The sequence below is a fragment of the Cervus canadensis genome, chromosome 22 (assembly GCF_019320065.1).
Source record: "Cervus canadensis isolate Bull #8, Minnesota chromosome 22, ASM1932006v1, whole genome shotgun sequence".
In the NCBI taxonomy this organism is placed as follows: Eukaryota; Metazoa; Chordata; class Mammalia; order Artiodactyla; family Cervidae; genus Cervus; species Cervus canadensis.
This window is the reverse complement of record NC_057407.1, coordinates 28,575,341-28,591,186: the sequence shown is the minus strand read 5'-3', so window position 1 is coordinate 28,591,186 and position 15,846 is coordinate 28,575,341. Positions and strand designations below refer to the sequence as shown.

Below are 15,846 nucleotides of genomic sequence, written 5' to 3'. Positions count from 1 at the left end.
ACAGAAATGGACTCAAAACCATGTTACAGTAACTGTTAAGTCTTTCTGCTCTTGGGAAATTAATATTTAGGTTAGACTCGGGGCAATATTTTTAAAACGTTTTTTTGATGAGTGCTTTTACCCCACCTGACTAGACACCCCTGCCTGGCACAGATGGCCAAGACATTTGCTTTTTTAAATACTCCATATTTCCACAGCCACCCACCAGACAAAAATTAGATTACCAATGCTTGTGTAAACTTTCCAAGCTCTGACACAATAAGATTCCAGGAAATGTACATGCACAGCTAAAAGAAGCATTATACATAATGCACTGTAATTCCAACAGACAAGTTGCTATCTTCGATAGATATACACATTTTTCATGCCAAACACATGAACGTCAATACATTTTTCTCAAGTTAAAATGGAAACCATTTAACAGATATAATGGGCACAATGAATTTCATTTTGCATTACTAATGCAGCAGAGGAGGAGGGAAGCTTTGGCAAGGATTGCAGTAAGACCAAGAAAAACAGGAAACAACTTAGAAGCTAACATGGCTATATAAGCTATTGCCCCAAAATGTAGTCACGAAACTCAAGGGCAACTGAGACTTCATAGTCTCAAAACTCTAAGTTCATGTAAACAAATTTTTGACTTATGGGGAAAAAGTGAAAAATGGACAAAAGAGTGGTTGTATTTTTGGAAAAAGGTCAAGAGAGTGTCATCATGTTTGTTTGTTTTTTAACCACCATTCCTGAAGAGATGTTATCATGACCAACTTGAATTTAGGGGCGATAAATTGGAGGTGAAGGAATTAAATGATGTGTCATGTGAAAGGGAGTTAGAAGAGTAATCCAGGAGCCTAAATCCCTAGCTTCTGCTTTCACCACTGGAAATACGTATCCCCCAAGACTCCTGCTCATCATTGTTAAAAAAATAAAACACCAAAAACAGCATTTATTTCATTAATCCTTACCTTTAAGTCTTTTTGGCACCTAAAATAGTTTATTTCAGTCACTGCACACCAAAGAATTTTTGGTGCCATCTACTAGATTTAATGGAGAAGGCAATGGCAACCCACTCCAGTACTCTTGCCTGGAAAATCCCATGGACGGAGAGCCTGGTGGACTGCAGTCCATGGGGTCGCAAAGAGTCGGACACGGCTGAGCGACTTTTTTTTTTTCACTAGATTTAAACAGTAAATTCTGAAGCTTTAAACAAATGCTATTATTTCGACAAATGCTATTTAGACAAAGCCATTTAAAATAAAGGTTTTGAGCACAGGGTTACTGCAGTCAGGCAGCCCTCACTTCCAACCTTGTGTCACCAACACAGCTTAATGTGCAAGCTGAGTGAATCTGAGAAAATTCTGTTACCAGAGTTTCAGTTTCTCTATCTATAAAATGGGTGTATAATAGGCCTTATATTAATATTTTTTGGGGGGTATCAGACAGTGAAAGTCACTCAGTCATGTCCGATTCTTTGTGACTCCAAATTCTCCAAGTCAGAATACTGGAGTGGTTAGCCTTTCCCTTTTCCAGCAGATCTTTCTGACCCAGCAATCAAACTGGGGTCCCCTGCATTGCAGGTGGGTTCTTTACCAACTGAGCTACCAGGAAAGCCTATTTTTGGAGGGGGAGATTAAATGAGATCATGTGTGTAAAACAGGTTAATTAACTGCAGTAACGTCTAGCAGTGGGCTTCCTTTGTGGCTCAGTGATAATCTGCCTACCGTAATGGACAGGGAAGCCTGGCCTGCTGCAGTCCATGGGGTCACAGAGAGTTGGACATGACTGAGCAACTGAACTGAACCAATGCAGGAGATGCAGGTTCAATCCGTGGGTTGGGAAGATATCCTGGAGAAAGAAATAGCAAGCTACTCCAGTATTCTTGCCTGGGAAATTCCATGGATAGATGAGCTTGGTGGGCTATAGTCTATAGGGTTGCAAAAGAGTCAGACACAATTTAGGGACTAAACAACAACAACAACAAAGTCTAGCAGCAGGAGGGACCCTTTCCAGGGCTCAAGTCTATGCTTCCACAGCTTCCAGGCTCTGTGAACTAGGATAAAATCTTAGTTTAATCCCCCTCTAAAATGAGGATAATAATAGTAATATCTAAAGTAATAATATATATATTTAATTATATAATAATACCAATAATATCTAGGATTGTTACAAGAATGAAAATGAGATAAAAATAGTAGACTTAACAATTTCTAACCTAAAGCACATTGCATTTTATCCACAATCATGTTTCCATCATATTTGCAAAGAGGACTTAACATCTTTAGTATTAGGCTCCAAAATAATTGATGAAAGTATCTCAAAATGTAAATGGAAAGAAACAAATTGGAGAAAAAAACATAAGACATTCTTCATTGTGTTTATCATGAGTTCCAGCAAGGACTTGCATTTCTTTGATTTCCTTTTTCTCTTAGAAAATAAAAAGCACATCTCAACACAGTGAAGCTTTAAAAGTGGATATATGACAATATTTAAAAAGATTTGACCTAGAAATTCTTTAGAAAAGCACCTACTTACAGAAATTGATGACTTTTTTTGGCTAATGTGCATATGTGGTGCTTCATGTAATGACAGAAGTCAGTACCACCAGTCAGTCCCGTGGCTGAAAACGATGTGCCAGCAAATTGGTTACGAGGTGTAAAAAATGGTGGACACAAAAAGTGAAGAATATCTTTGACTGTGAAAGGTCAAGATGACTTAGTAAGCTATTAACTTGGCTCATTTTTCAAATGATGAATCAACTTTTATGAGAAATATTCAGTGTTTTCAAACTGCTTATCAAGATCCTAATTCTGTCATCATAAAGACCTATATAACTCAAAATTTTAGAATACCACTTAATATGTTAATTGTTAGATTACAGTGATATGAACTGGAATATGAAGATAACTCAAACTTCCAACTTGTTTCTCTCTTCCAATGCAGAATAAACTTTTCCAAATAAGGGGCTTCTAAGGTGCACAATGTTTAGCCAGATAAAAAATAAAACAGATTGGTATGATAGTCAGCAATAGAAAGAGAAACAAATTAAGTACTTATAATTAAAGCTTGAGGAATGAAAGAATTCACACTTTCTCAGAGCTATTATTTCAGACAGTCTGGTGTCAGAATTAAAAGCCAACCAGTGCATCTGTTTATATTGCCAAGGATTTTCACAGTAAGAAGGGATAGGAAACACATATTTTTTAATTAGGGTCCAAATCCCAAAGAACACCAAAAAAATAGTATGTCAAAAATAAATGTTCTTGTGATTTGTATTGTCCAATGTCCAAACAAAGACAAAAAATTATGTTTCTTACTTCTCCTTCACAAACACAAGTGAAAGAAAAAAAAAAAGTAATTCTGTTGCTTTGGCCACAGACTCCTTTTTTTTTTTTTTTTTTGTTATTCTGCTTGCTTCTGGCTTAGCTACTGCTTTTCTTTCCCAGGATGAAATAATATAGGAAAAGCTGATTAAGGAAGGTTTCATTCACAGGAAGGTTCACCAAGATGGCTCAGTTACCAAGCCTTAAAAGCTGAATTACAGTGACACCCTAAAATGACCATTTTACACTTTAAAGTACATCTCCTATCTGAAAACTGTGAGTTAACTCTTCGCTTATCTTGAGCTCTGAGTTAAAGGAAAGTCCTCTTTAAAATACACACTGATGGACTGAGCACCATAGTACTCAAATCTTCCATTAGCTTAGTTTTACTTCTCACCAGCAAAATCTCAGGTTATTTCCTGCAATTTCAAAGATCACTCTTCGGTCAGTAGGAAAAAATATATAAAAAAGTAGTATTCTAAGTACAAAAATGAATAGACATCTTTCCCTCATCTATTTACTCAACAGATATTTATTGATCATCTATTATTTGTCATATGCTGGGTTCGTTGTTGGGAAAGACATCAGTGCATATAGCATGTAATCACAACACAGGGCGTTATGATCTCTAATAGGAGAAGTATAGAGTTCTGAGAAGTGTGTACCAGCATAAGTAGACTAGGATAGATTTAAGAGATGATTGGCCTTCATATCTTTTATTTGACAGAGGAGGAAGCCCAAGATCTAGAAAGACCGAACTTCATAACCACAGAGCTCTTCAGTAGGAAAAAAAAAAAAAAAATATATATATATATATATATATATCACGGAACTAGAATTAATGTCTCCAAATTCAAATCTCAAATTCCCTATAGAGCAACATACTTCTTTCCATAACATAATTTTCCCCCAAACAATAATGTCAAACCATGAATGCCAAGGCAGTTGACTAAAAGTTAGAAATGTGCTTTTAGACCTAAGAGTCAACATTCTTCCTAACTGTATGGCATTCCAGATGGTGGAGCGGGAGGGCTCAGAGGTCAGACCCAATAGGATCCTAATCTTAAATCGACCACATCTAACCAGCCAGTGACCTTCAGAAAAGCACCTACTCTGAAAATCATCTTGATTTTTTAAAAATCTTCTAAGTCAGAATCAGAGTACTTACATGAAAGGGGTAAATGTCATGAAAGAGTTGAATTGAGTAGAAACTCAATACACATACATTTTTGTCCCCTCTTCTCACTCAAGTAAATTGAATAAAACTGATGAAAGACCAAGTCACCAAAAACCACATCTCAGTTTATTTCTTACTAGACGTTTTAGCACAAAATCCAGCCTCCAATTTCTACTCTGTGAATGTTTTAGGAGTTATAAAGCAGAGACTAAACAAATGAATTTAGAGAATTTCATCAGCATACATCCTGTAAAAAGAGATGGGAAGGAAACAGAATCAGATAAATATTTAAAGTTATTTTAACCTCCTACATAATGTTGCGAGCCTCTTTCCATTATGGAAACCCAAGTAGCATAGGTAAAGGGAACTTATAGATTCTCATATCTAGGATCTCCAAAAGTAGATGAGTTTCAGGAGTAAGAGAATCCACGTACTCAAATGACAAAGTCAATGCCCTGCTTTGACGGCTATTTGGCTCCCTGTTTTAGCTTTATTCTCAGATTTTTATACCAGGCAAGAAAGATAACTTTTATCAGTTATCTTCAATGTCACAAAAGAGGAGAGAACTCTCACTTTCAGGGAACAACCTGACAGGTACTACCTGGTTCTTAGAGCCAGCCCACAAAGCCCCACCATGGCTGGGTCACACAGGATGTAGCTTACCATGTCTCTGTGCATGGAAGAGGGATGGACAAGACCATTCCACTCATACTATGTGGAACAGGTCTTCTTTTAGAAAGTGGGGTTCTCTTCCCAGATAAAAAGGGTAAACGTATCCTGGAAAGACAAAAAAATTGGATATTCGTGCAAATAATTATTTTTAATTTCCTTTATTTTAGGATTATCCAGTTCAATTCCAAGTCCTCTGGAAGGCCCTGGTAGGTTCATTTGATTTCTTTGTAATAGCTTCCTGTACTGGATAATGGGCACTTTGGTGTTATATGTTAAGGGAAGGACTCCATCTTTGTGAGTGTCCACAGTACAGTGGCCACAGCACTGGCATACACATCATCACACATCTGCATTATTCAAAGTACACCACAATCAGTTTTTTTCTTTGAAGGTGCTTATAAGCCTATCTCTACATACATGTTACATAACAAAAGTTGAAAAAATCATGTTCTCATTTATACATTACGCTTATTCAGAGTCTTCCTATTTAAGAGCCTGTGTTTCACTTTAAGGGATGGAAAAAAAATCAGTCTCTGTCCTTGAAGGATTAAGCAATTTCTCTAAAATACCACTTTAAGCTAGAACTAGCCAAGAAGACCCCATGTATAACTAACATTTGAGCTGGGTTTGAGGGATAAGTAGAAGTTTCACTGTTAGGCATGTACAAAGAGGCCAAGACAGAAAATGTGAAATGTGATTTCTCATTTAGTTAAAAGATGACACAGAGAAATAGGGAATAAATAGCAAGGGAGCTTTTAAACATTCAGCAATGAAAGTCTGCCTAATATGTCATGGTGCTCCTGTAGGAGGCTATACTGGGCCACAGTCCTCTAGGAAGAGGTTGGGCTAAATGAACAAGACATATTAATGAGGGAGTAAAAAGCCAGTGTCACGTTAACAAATGCAGTATGGCCCATTTATATTAAGTAAGAATCAGGCATGTATATGTTCATCAATTTAGGTGAAAAATCTAGAAAAGAGTTATCCCCAACCAAAAATAAGAAGCACCTCCATAAAGAGTAGTAAGAATGAAGCGAGCAGCAGGGGTGAGGTGAGAATTTTGCTTTTCTTTTACACTTCCATATCACTTGAGCTCTTTTTTTTCACTATAAAATTGTAACTATGCATTGCTTGCTTAAAATATAAATATTGTTTATATAAAAGGGAGTTTTGATTAAAATAAGGGTCAAAAAAAACACTGGCAGGATAAGAAGTGTGGACTTGTAAGAATTACAGTTCTTGTTATTTTTGGTTGTCATTAGGGCAGGTAGCTAAAAACCTGAGCTATGTATTAGGAAGAATAACATTTGGTAGATGGGAATATCATTGAGCCAATCAACAGATAGGCAGGTAGAGCTCTTTGGAGGTCATTACATAGATAAACACATCTATTCTGTATATGTATATATAAATTAAACATATATAGTTTATACTTTAAATATACACATAGTTATATACTTTAAATATATACATATTTATATACTTTGAATATATATTTTTTATATATATATATATATATATATATTTGGGGCAGGGCTGGGTGTATACTGCACAGTATGCAGGATCTTACTTTCTCGGCCAGGGATTGAACTCATGTTCTCTGCATTGGAAGTGTGAAGTCTTAGCTACCAAACCACCAGCGAAATCCCACAAATAAATTTTATATAGCAGGCTCTTCCAAATATACATAATGAACATATTAAAATGAATAATAAGAGTTAGGGAGAGAGAAGATAGACTAGTTCTTTTCTGAATATAGTGATTTTAAGATATGAAAGAAATGCCTTTTGGGACACTTGCTTGGGAAATGTCTTAAAGACAACATATCTGGATATGGAGGGCACAACAAGCAGAGTCTGATTTCAGTTTAATGTGGCGGTTATCTACATGAAGAAGAGAGGTGAAGTAATAAATGACATCAAAGGTCATCAAGAAATAGATGAGGTCAGCAAGAGAAAGAGTGAACAGAGCCTAAGGCAAGGCTTTGAGAAAGATCACCCATTAAGAGAAACAATGTACTGGCTCATTTATTCACATTTTTTTTCAAGGATCCTGAGCCTAACACTGTAAATTTCAAGTATAGAATATAGTGGTAGAAAAAATGGCCTGGTGACTGCCTACAGGCAGCTTCTATCCACTGCAATGCAAACATCCACTAACATTAACTGAGCACTTAATGACTTCACAATGGCACTGAAGTATCATATCAACCTTCAGAGCAGTGTTGTCTTATCTCCACTCTATGGATGAAGAAATGAGGCTTGGTGAGGTGGCCAATCTGTTCTAAGTCATGCAACTATGAAGTCGCAGGGACTTGATTTGATGACCAAGTTTGTGTGCTTCCACAACCCATAAACCCGTGTAACACTGTGAAGTGGCCAGCCAAGGGGTCATAGAAGAAATATCAGAATGGGGAAAAAAAAACACCAACAACAGCATTCTCTGCTAAAAAAGACAGGGTCAGAGTCATGGACCTGACTACCCATGTTATCAAGGAGGGGGAAAAGTGATGAAAGATCATTGACTTGATTATTAGAAAGTCATGTATTCATTTATTTTTGCACTCAACCAATGTGCATTAAGCCGCTAGCATGTATTACCACAAGGGCTTTGAAAGATCAATTTTACTTGGTGAGGATGGAAGCCAATCGTGAAGGATCAAGGAATGAGTAGATAGTAAAGTTGCTTGTGCTAAGGACCCCTCTGAGTAATTGGGTGATTGAAAAATTAGCTTAAGAAGGCTTTTCAGGCTATAGCACACCTAAGTCACCCTGCAGAGGCAGGACAGAGTCAGTAGAGTGTGAAAATACAGGGAAAGGGGATCATGGTGAATAAAGACGCATCCTGTGGACAGCAGAAGATAAGGAGATGCAAACTCCTGATACAAAAGGTCATGTTAGAAAGGAGAAGGGCCTGTTTTCCTCTCCTAGGGGAAAAAAGGAAATATAAAAGAAAGAATAAATGTTGCTGTCAAATGCAATTGTAGGACACTGTACCAATAAGATTTTATTTGCACACGTTTGGACAGCAGTTCTCAACCCTGGCTACATACTAGAATCATCTTGGCAGTTGTTACAAACTGTGATGCTTTAGACTGAACTCCAGACCAATTAAATCAGAAAAAAAATGTGAGGTTTCTTCAGGCTAAGGATATCCAAGGCTGTAAAGAGGACTTGGCAAGGTGTGACTAGGTGGAGAGAGGAGGGAAGCATTACTTGAGCAAAATCTGAAAAGCTAGGAACCAATAAAGGAATTAATTTGCCAAAATAAAGTAAGGAAGAACTGGTGGTGGGGGGTGGGGGCAGAACAGAAACTCTGCTATGTGTGTAGATCACAAAGGATCCCTATAAATTTTCAAATTATTGCAAAGCAGATACATGTGCATCCCATTACATACAACCAGAACCTGTACTAAGCACAGGTCATAACAGTACTACTCTCTTTTGTATTTCCAATTTCCATCAGAGTCCCTAGCATGCAGTAGATACTCAATAAACATTAGGTAAATGAATGACTTAATAAACAAATGTGTAACTCAGATGGCAGCACAACCCTCTCTTCAAGTGTCTAGAGTCCTTGAGAAAAGCAAAATTGTCTCATACTCAATCCCAAGTCACTCACTGCAAATACCTTCCATGTCTCAGATCTACATGGGGCCTAACAGATTTTTACTAAAGTTTAAAGTAAGGAAACAAAGGGGAGAAGGGCTTTATCAGCAAAACTTACAAGCATTTTAAAATCTGCTATTTGTTGTTGTTCAGTCACTCACTTGTGTCTGACTCTTTGAGACCCCATGGACTGCAGCACACCAGGCTTCCCTGTCCTTCACCATATCCTGGAGCTTGTTCAAACTCATGTCCGTTGAGTCAATGATGCCATCCAACCATCTCATCCTCCGTCGTCCCCTTCTCCTCCTGCCTTCAATCTTTCCCAGCATCAGGGTCTTTTCTAATGAGTCGGCTCTTTGCATCAGGTGGCTATAGTATTGGAGCTTCAGCTTGCTGAAGATCAGTCCCTCCAATGAGTGTTCAGGACTGATCTCCTTTAGGATGCACTGGTTGGATCTCCTTGCAGTCCAAGGGACTCTCAAGAGTCCTCTCCAACACCACAGTTCAAAAGCATCAATTCTTCGGCATTCAGCCTTCTTTGTGGTCCAACTCTCACATCCATACAGGACCACTGGAAAAACCTTAGCTTTGACTATACAAACAGCCATACTGTTAACTATGTTACTTGGCCATTCTCACTGGCCACTGTTCCATGGTGAGTCCTTGCCTCCTGCCACCTTGCTACACTTTTATTTCCTTCAAGCTTCACCAGTACCATCCAAATCTCAAATTTCACCTGTTCTTCTTTAGAACAGTTTAACTATGACTATCTCCTACACCATGGCTTTGGGGGGAACTCACTTTTAGTATCCAAACTTACCTAGAATTTTTTTTTTTTGCCAAACCAAATGGTAGATATTAACCCTATCCTTTTTAGGGCCCCAAAGTTTTATGGCCAATTATGATTTTAAATGGCCATTTCCTCCTCCTTTTCATATAAGAGAATGAATCATCTGGAGAAGACAAATGGAAAATCTCCAACCCAATAATGAATGAGGCCCAATGAGAGAATAAACATTTGTTATTGGAAGTCCATAAAATATGTATATAATTACTGTTGAGAATAATCCTTACCATCCTTACCGGCGAGTCTCAAAATCAATGTCTTTGTCTGTGAATGTCATCACCGTACCCAGTTACATGAGCAGTGATGTGAATACAGCGGGCGCTCAACACACACCAATCATGAGGATAAAGGGTGAAGATGAGATACTCTCTGAGATTTTATACCTTATAATAATAGTGGTAATAATAGCTACTTTCTATGTCCAAAGCCGTTTAAAAGCATTAACATTTCACATGGCCGCATATCCTCAGAAAGCAGATCAATATTTATTCTTCCAAGTGTGTCGAGTACACAATTGGGGCACCTCGAGGTGAAAGCATGACCCTGCCAGTGTCAGCCTCAGAACTTGGAAATCACACCCCCAGTTCATTATGTCAGAATAATAAAGTGACCCTGGCCGGTTGAATGTATTCATTAATGGCTGAGGAAGGAGAGGGGCAGCAGGAGCAGACAATAAAGCTTGGGGAACTCAGTGCTAACTAGCCGGCAAGGAAACCCTATTATTTGGTATTGCATCAGTTCTAGAAGAGAAATGTACACATACACACGTATATCAGAGCAGGCCTGTTTAGTCCTTTTCAATGAGAATTTATTTTTTTAACTCCTAGTCCAAGTAATTTTATTACCAATGATTGGATGGGGTGAGGGATAGTAGTAAGAACTTCCTTCTGAGGTCTCTCTCTCTCTGTGTCTCTGTTCCCTTACTGTGTGTTTTGCTGATTAAGCAAATCAACCTTCAATAGTAACTAACTAGAAAAGAACTCCACAAGGTTTCCTTAAGCAGCATCAAAATGACTGTGGCCCATTCTCAGAGCCTATTAAGAGGTAATCAACCAGCACGACTAACAAGTCACTCAGCCCAGACTTTCAGAATTTGGCTCTTTTGTTCTGTCAGTTTGAAGAGTGCCCTGCGAGTGATGCAATTTACAAGGGAGCTCTTTCAGAGCTTTCACTCAGGAAGGCGCTGGGAGCTCTGGGGGTAGAGCTTAGCTCAGGAAAAGGGAAAGAAGGCAAGTCTGCATTGACAGCTTGATCCCAGAGAGAGGCGGCAGGGCTGCTTGTCTGGCGGGTCCTCTGGGTGTGGATGAGGCAGGGGCAGGGAGGAGCCTTCATCTTAAGTGAACGTGTGACTCCAATATTAAAAGAACAATTACCTTCCCGTGCACTGCTTGCTGTTTGCTACTGCTGTTCCCTTCAATAAAACCTCTTTTCACTTGCCAATGGGTGCCTGTCAGGCAATAATATTTTTCAGGCATGATACACATACTAAAATGCCCTTGTGAGTTTTTAATACATTTACAGTTGATAACAATACAGCTGTTTCATCAGGAAAGGTAAAAAAAAAAAAGGATCTGTTAAAATTGCAGAGCAATAGCAAGACAAGATGGACCAGTGTTGGTGTACTTCATGCTGCTGGTCCCTCCTAAGGGTCAAGCCAGCCACCTGCAAGCAGGGAAAAGTAGCAGAGTGTGACCAGGATATGGTCTTTCTATTCAAATTGAAGTTCACCTTTTTAATAAAGACCTTTGTGTGTCAAGATCCTCTTCTCCCACCTGGGAAGAGGATGATAACACAAGTTAGGTGAGATGTGTGCACAGCATCCTTATATTTGAATATATATTTGGCTCATGGGTTTATCATGGAGCACTGTCTTTATAACTCAAGCAGGATGAAGGGATGGGATGAACTGTTCCCAAGGAGAAACCTCTACTTAAAAGAGATCTCAAAAAAAAAAGAGAGAGATTTCCACCAAAAGACTAGAATCCTTGACTCATAAACTACAGTTTGCTGTAGTCACAGCTCAAATTTGTTTTGTTAAATGAAACTGGACATTAAGGTATAATAAATAATATAAATAGATAACACCTATCAGTCAATTTCAAGATAGATTTCTATTGTTATTTTCAAACATCCATTTGGCTAGAGTTTTTTAAAAACTGTGTGCGTGTATACATGTACTCATATGTATGAGTCATCAATTATGTGCATAATGCTAACAAGCTTGTAGAGATTTTGAGAATCAAATAATAGTTCTAGTGGTCAAAAATAAACGTTTTGATACTAGCCCACAATTAAATACATATTTTCATGAAGGGACGTACTAGTGAAAAGAATTTCTCTTAAGGGTGAAATGGAGCTTCTGCATAATCCTACAGAATAAAGGTACCTGTACTGATTGTTGTTAAAATAATACATGGTTTTAGTTGTTCAACATGTATTATAGCATCTACCAATGGGAGACCATATGTAGTTAAGTGGATAGCTACCACATGTGTCAGCGTGGATTCAAATCCTGGCCACATTCCTGTTAATTCTATGACCTTAAGTAAAATGTCTCCAACTCTCTGAGCCTCAATTTCTTAACCATTATAGTGTGATGACTTCTACTGTTATACAATTATATAATACTACAATTATAGTATCTACTAAGTACATTTCATATAAGGGAAAATCAGAAAATAAATATATTGTATTTTGTAACAATCCTGGAACTCAATAAATAGTATTTTGATTATTATTACTCAATAATAATTACTTAAACATAGTTATTGATTAACTTACATATGCGTTGTATTCCAATTAACATATTATTAACCATATTGATTAACAGTACCTGTTGTAAATAATCCCCAAGTTTCTATGGCCTAACTCAATAAATGATCATCCTTGGCCACCCAAAGTTCCATGCAGGTAAATATCTGAGTTGCCTTCCACCACATGGTGACTCAGGGATCCAAGTTTTTTTCATCTTGTGGCTCTGCCATCCCTATGGGGACCCTCAGAGTTTTCTACTGCATTCTTTGCTTAAATCTGTCCAAGTAAAAAAACAAACTGTGAAGAATCACAGAGCATATTTTAGGGGACAAACTAGAAGTGAGGCACTTCACTTCTGCCCATATCCCTTTTGCACAGAACCGTGTACCTAATGCAAGGAGGCCGGAAAATGTACTGTGTGTCCAGAAAGAAGTAGATTTGGCTCAGTGGACATCCAGTCAGTCTCTGTCAGCAACATAAATCTTTATAAGCTAAAATCAGTATAATTGAGAGTATTTTCTTTAGCCATATTTGCAGCACTGGGTATACCAATTTATGCAATAAGGAGCTTTCAGAATATACAATGTCCCTATTAAATATGCTGGTGATGTTGACCGCTAAATTCTTTTACACACTCACCCACCTTCCTTGGCTGTCTCTGAATTTTTTTTTTTCTATCTGCTTCTACCCTCCTTACTCATCTTTGCTTGTTCCCCTTTTAACATGTGTACCAGAATGCTTGTAATTGAACTTTTTATTCATAGAAAGTTTTACACTTTTTTTTTTTTTAACAAAAGAAAATGGGCATTCTTCCTATGCTTCCTCAGATTCAGCTCTTGACATCTTCTCTGGGAAGACCTCCTTCATGATGGAGACAGAGCTGGGTGCCACTCACCAGTATCCCTATAACCTATGTCAGATCATTTGTTACATGGAATTACCAGGGTCTCCTGAGTGGAGTCCGCTCTTTGACTGGAAGCAATTTGAAAACTGACTTAGGTCTTTTATCTGAGTTTCTCCTCACCAAGTATAGGATTGTAGCTGTCACAGGGCAGACACTCAACCCCATTTAAAAGAATGAACTAAGGAACTTCGAGGTATAATTCAGCCTATACATCTCAATCAAAAAAGAAAACCAAAATACAAATAAAACTTCAATCCTATCAAAAGAAGTCATGTAAAAAAAATTAATGAGAGGAACAGACATTTACCTCTATAAAAGTATATAAAACATTTTTTTTCAATTTTCAACATTTAACGCCATATTTTTTAAAAAGTAAGCAATTCTGAGTATTGCACCTGGTTCCAGTAAATTGACTTTGGAAATATTTTTCTTTCCTATGTGTATTTATGTACTGTAACTTGAAGGCAAAGGAAAGACAACTCCAAACAAGCCTACCAGAGATCCTACTCCCAAAACTTTTGTGCTATCTTAAAAAAAAAAAAGGCCATCTCTAGAAATGAAACTTTTTTTTTTTTGCAGCCTAATTTCAGTTATAAAACAGGCAATTTCTTCTGAGATATAAAAAAAATGCTAAGATGAGTGACTTTTTTCTAATTCGAAGATTTTTATCAAGATTTTTCCATTCATTTACTGTGAAAATAATATAACATTTTCTTAAGTATATTTGCATTATTGTCTGTTTGAGATAAGCATTTATCTCTAAAAAAATAACAAAACTCTTTATAACAAAACTTCTAAAACTTAAGGGTAGTGAAGACTACTGTTAGTACCTTATTCAGTTCCAAATATATAAATACAAAATATTTCACAAGAAATCCAAATAATTGTGGTGACCTATTCAAATAGATATCATTACAGTTTCTCCTTTGCATTGCTATATTATGAATATTGATTATTATATGTATTATGAATATTATTATCAGCCTATTTAGTCTACTTTATCATAGGCAGGGCACCATAACAATTAAAAGCTCATCTTCTTTTTTGGACCCAGACTTCCTGAATATAAATCCCAGCTTTGCCATTCACTATTTGCAATTATAGTTCAGAACTTATATTACCTATCTGTGCCTCAGTCTCCTCATATGTAAAATGTAGATAGCAACAGAGCTTAGCCTACAGAGCTGTGGTGAGGACAAAGCTTACTTTCCTTCCAGTTCATCCTCCATACTGGCATTTCTAAGACAAACACATGATCTTGTTTTATTTCTGCTTAAAATATTTATTTTAGGCACTTAAACAGGAGTTAAGGGAACTTGGATATAGTCTGTATGTTCAGGGGGTAAGGGGTTGGGAATCTATATTATACGTCTGTGTATGGTACACTTCTCCAAAGAAAGGGTCCATATGTTTCCTTGGGGTCCATTCCCCCTAACTCAATGACCACTACCCAACGGCTAAAGTCTAAAATCCACAGGTAAACATAAAAACTCCACCATAACTCCCCGCATCCTTCTTCTCACTTTTGTTTACTCCTCCCTCATGTTCTTACTATGCTCTGCTAAATACTGGTTTTCACACTTCTGTGTTTTACAAATTTTTTCTTCTTCCTTGAATATCAATGGCCACCTGGCAGCTAAATACTAATTTTCTGAGATCCAGTGAAAACATCATCTCTCTTAGATATCCATCTACATTACACCAAGCATTCACAGAACTGAATTTGCATCCGCAGAACTGTGTACATGCCCCTATCATCCATTTGTCATATGCTACTGAAGCCATCCGAATGCCTGATACTCTGCTGAAGGGTAAACTCAGAAGACAGACACCAGGTCTTATTCATCCTTGTGTATCTACCAGCAATGAGTGTATTGCTAAGTACTATATAAATAACCCGTAAATGTTTCTTAAATGAATGAGTGGATTACTGACTGTTGTCTCACTTCAAATTCATCTGTTAAGTGGATATTACATATTTTCTGAGGGATCTTTTTTTTTTTAATCAATGTTGGTTAATCTACATGAATACCATACTTCTCAATTCAGGCATAAGGTGCTATATTTTACACTCTTTCTAAAGTGTTTTAAATCATCTAAGTATCGTATCAATAAACAATTTGATAGTTGGTGATGGAACAAAAATTCGATAGCATGATTTTACGTCCTAGGAGGTCAACACTCTTTCTATTAGTAACGTGTTTCTAAATGGGATGCCTTGAAGCTATTTCAACAAAACCACCACCACGCATTGATATCTTGAACTGAGCACAGCAGTGCTGCAGTAAAAACCACATACACAGAGAAATAGAGAGAACTGATGCAGAAGCAAATGACATATGTTTAAAAGACGTACAACATCTAAAGTTCTTTTCCTTTATGTTAAGCATATTTTCATTCCACTGTTTCATCTTCATGGATTCAAAACACCAAACTTCTTTTGATCCAGAAGAGGAACAGAGTTTTCTTACAAACGCATAAAGAAGCTAGGATTAGGCATGCTTCTGGCATCTTCCCTTTTCCAGAAAGCAGGATTTTGAAGCAAGAAGAGCATAAACAGAACACAC

The 15,846-nt window shown here is 37.3% G+C and overlaps 1 protein-coding gene and 1 long non-coding RNA gene across 2 annotated transcripts in view; one reads left to right on the top strand and one right to left on the bottom strand.

Annotated features, from left to right (window-relative positions):
- MDFIC2 (MyoD family inhibitor domain containing 2) overlaps nt 1–15,846 on the top strand; it is a 107,385-nt gene that overhangs the window by 59,908 nt on the left and 31,631 nt on the right. Inside the window, exon 3 of the mRNA XM_043443178.1 lies at nt 5,334–5,372. Coding sequence (XP_043299113.1) covers nt 5,334–5,372 — 39 coding nt within the window. The remainder of the gene's footprint in view (nt 1–5,333; nt 5,373–15,846) is intronic.
- Nucleotides 1–15,846, bottom strand: part of LOC122424919 — a 526,871-nt gene that overhangs the window by 506,078 nt on the left and 4,947 nt on the right. The window lies entirely within an intron of this gene.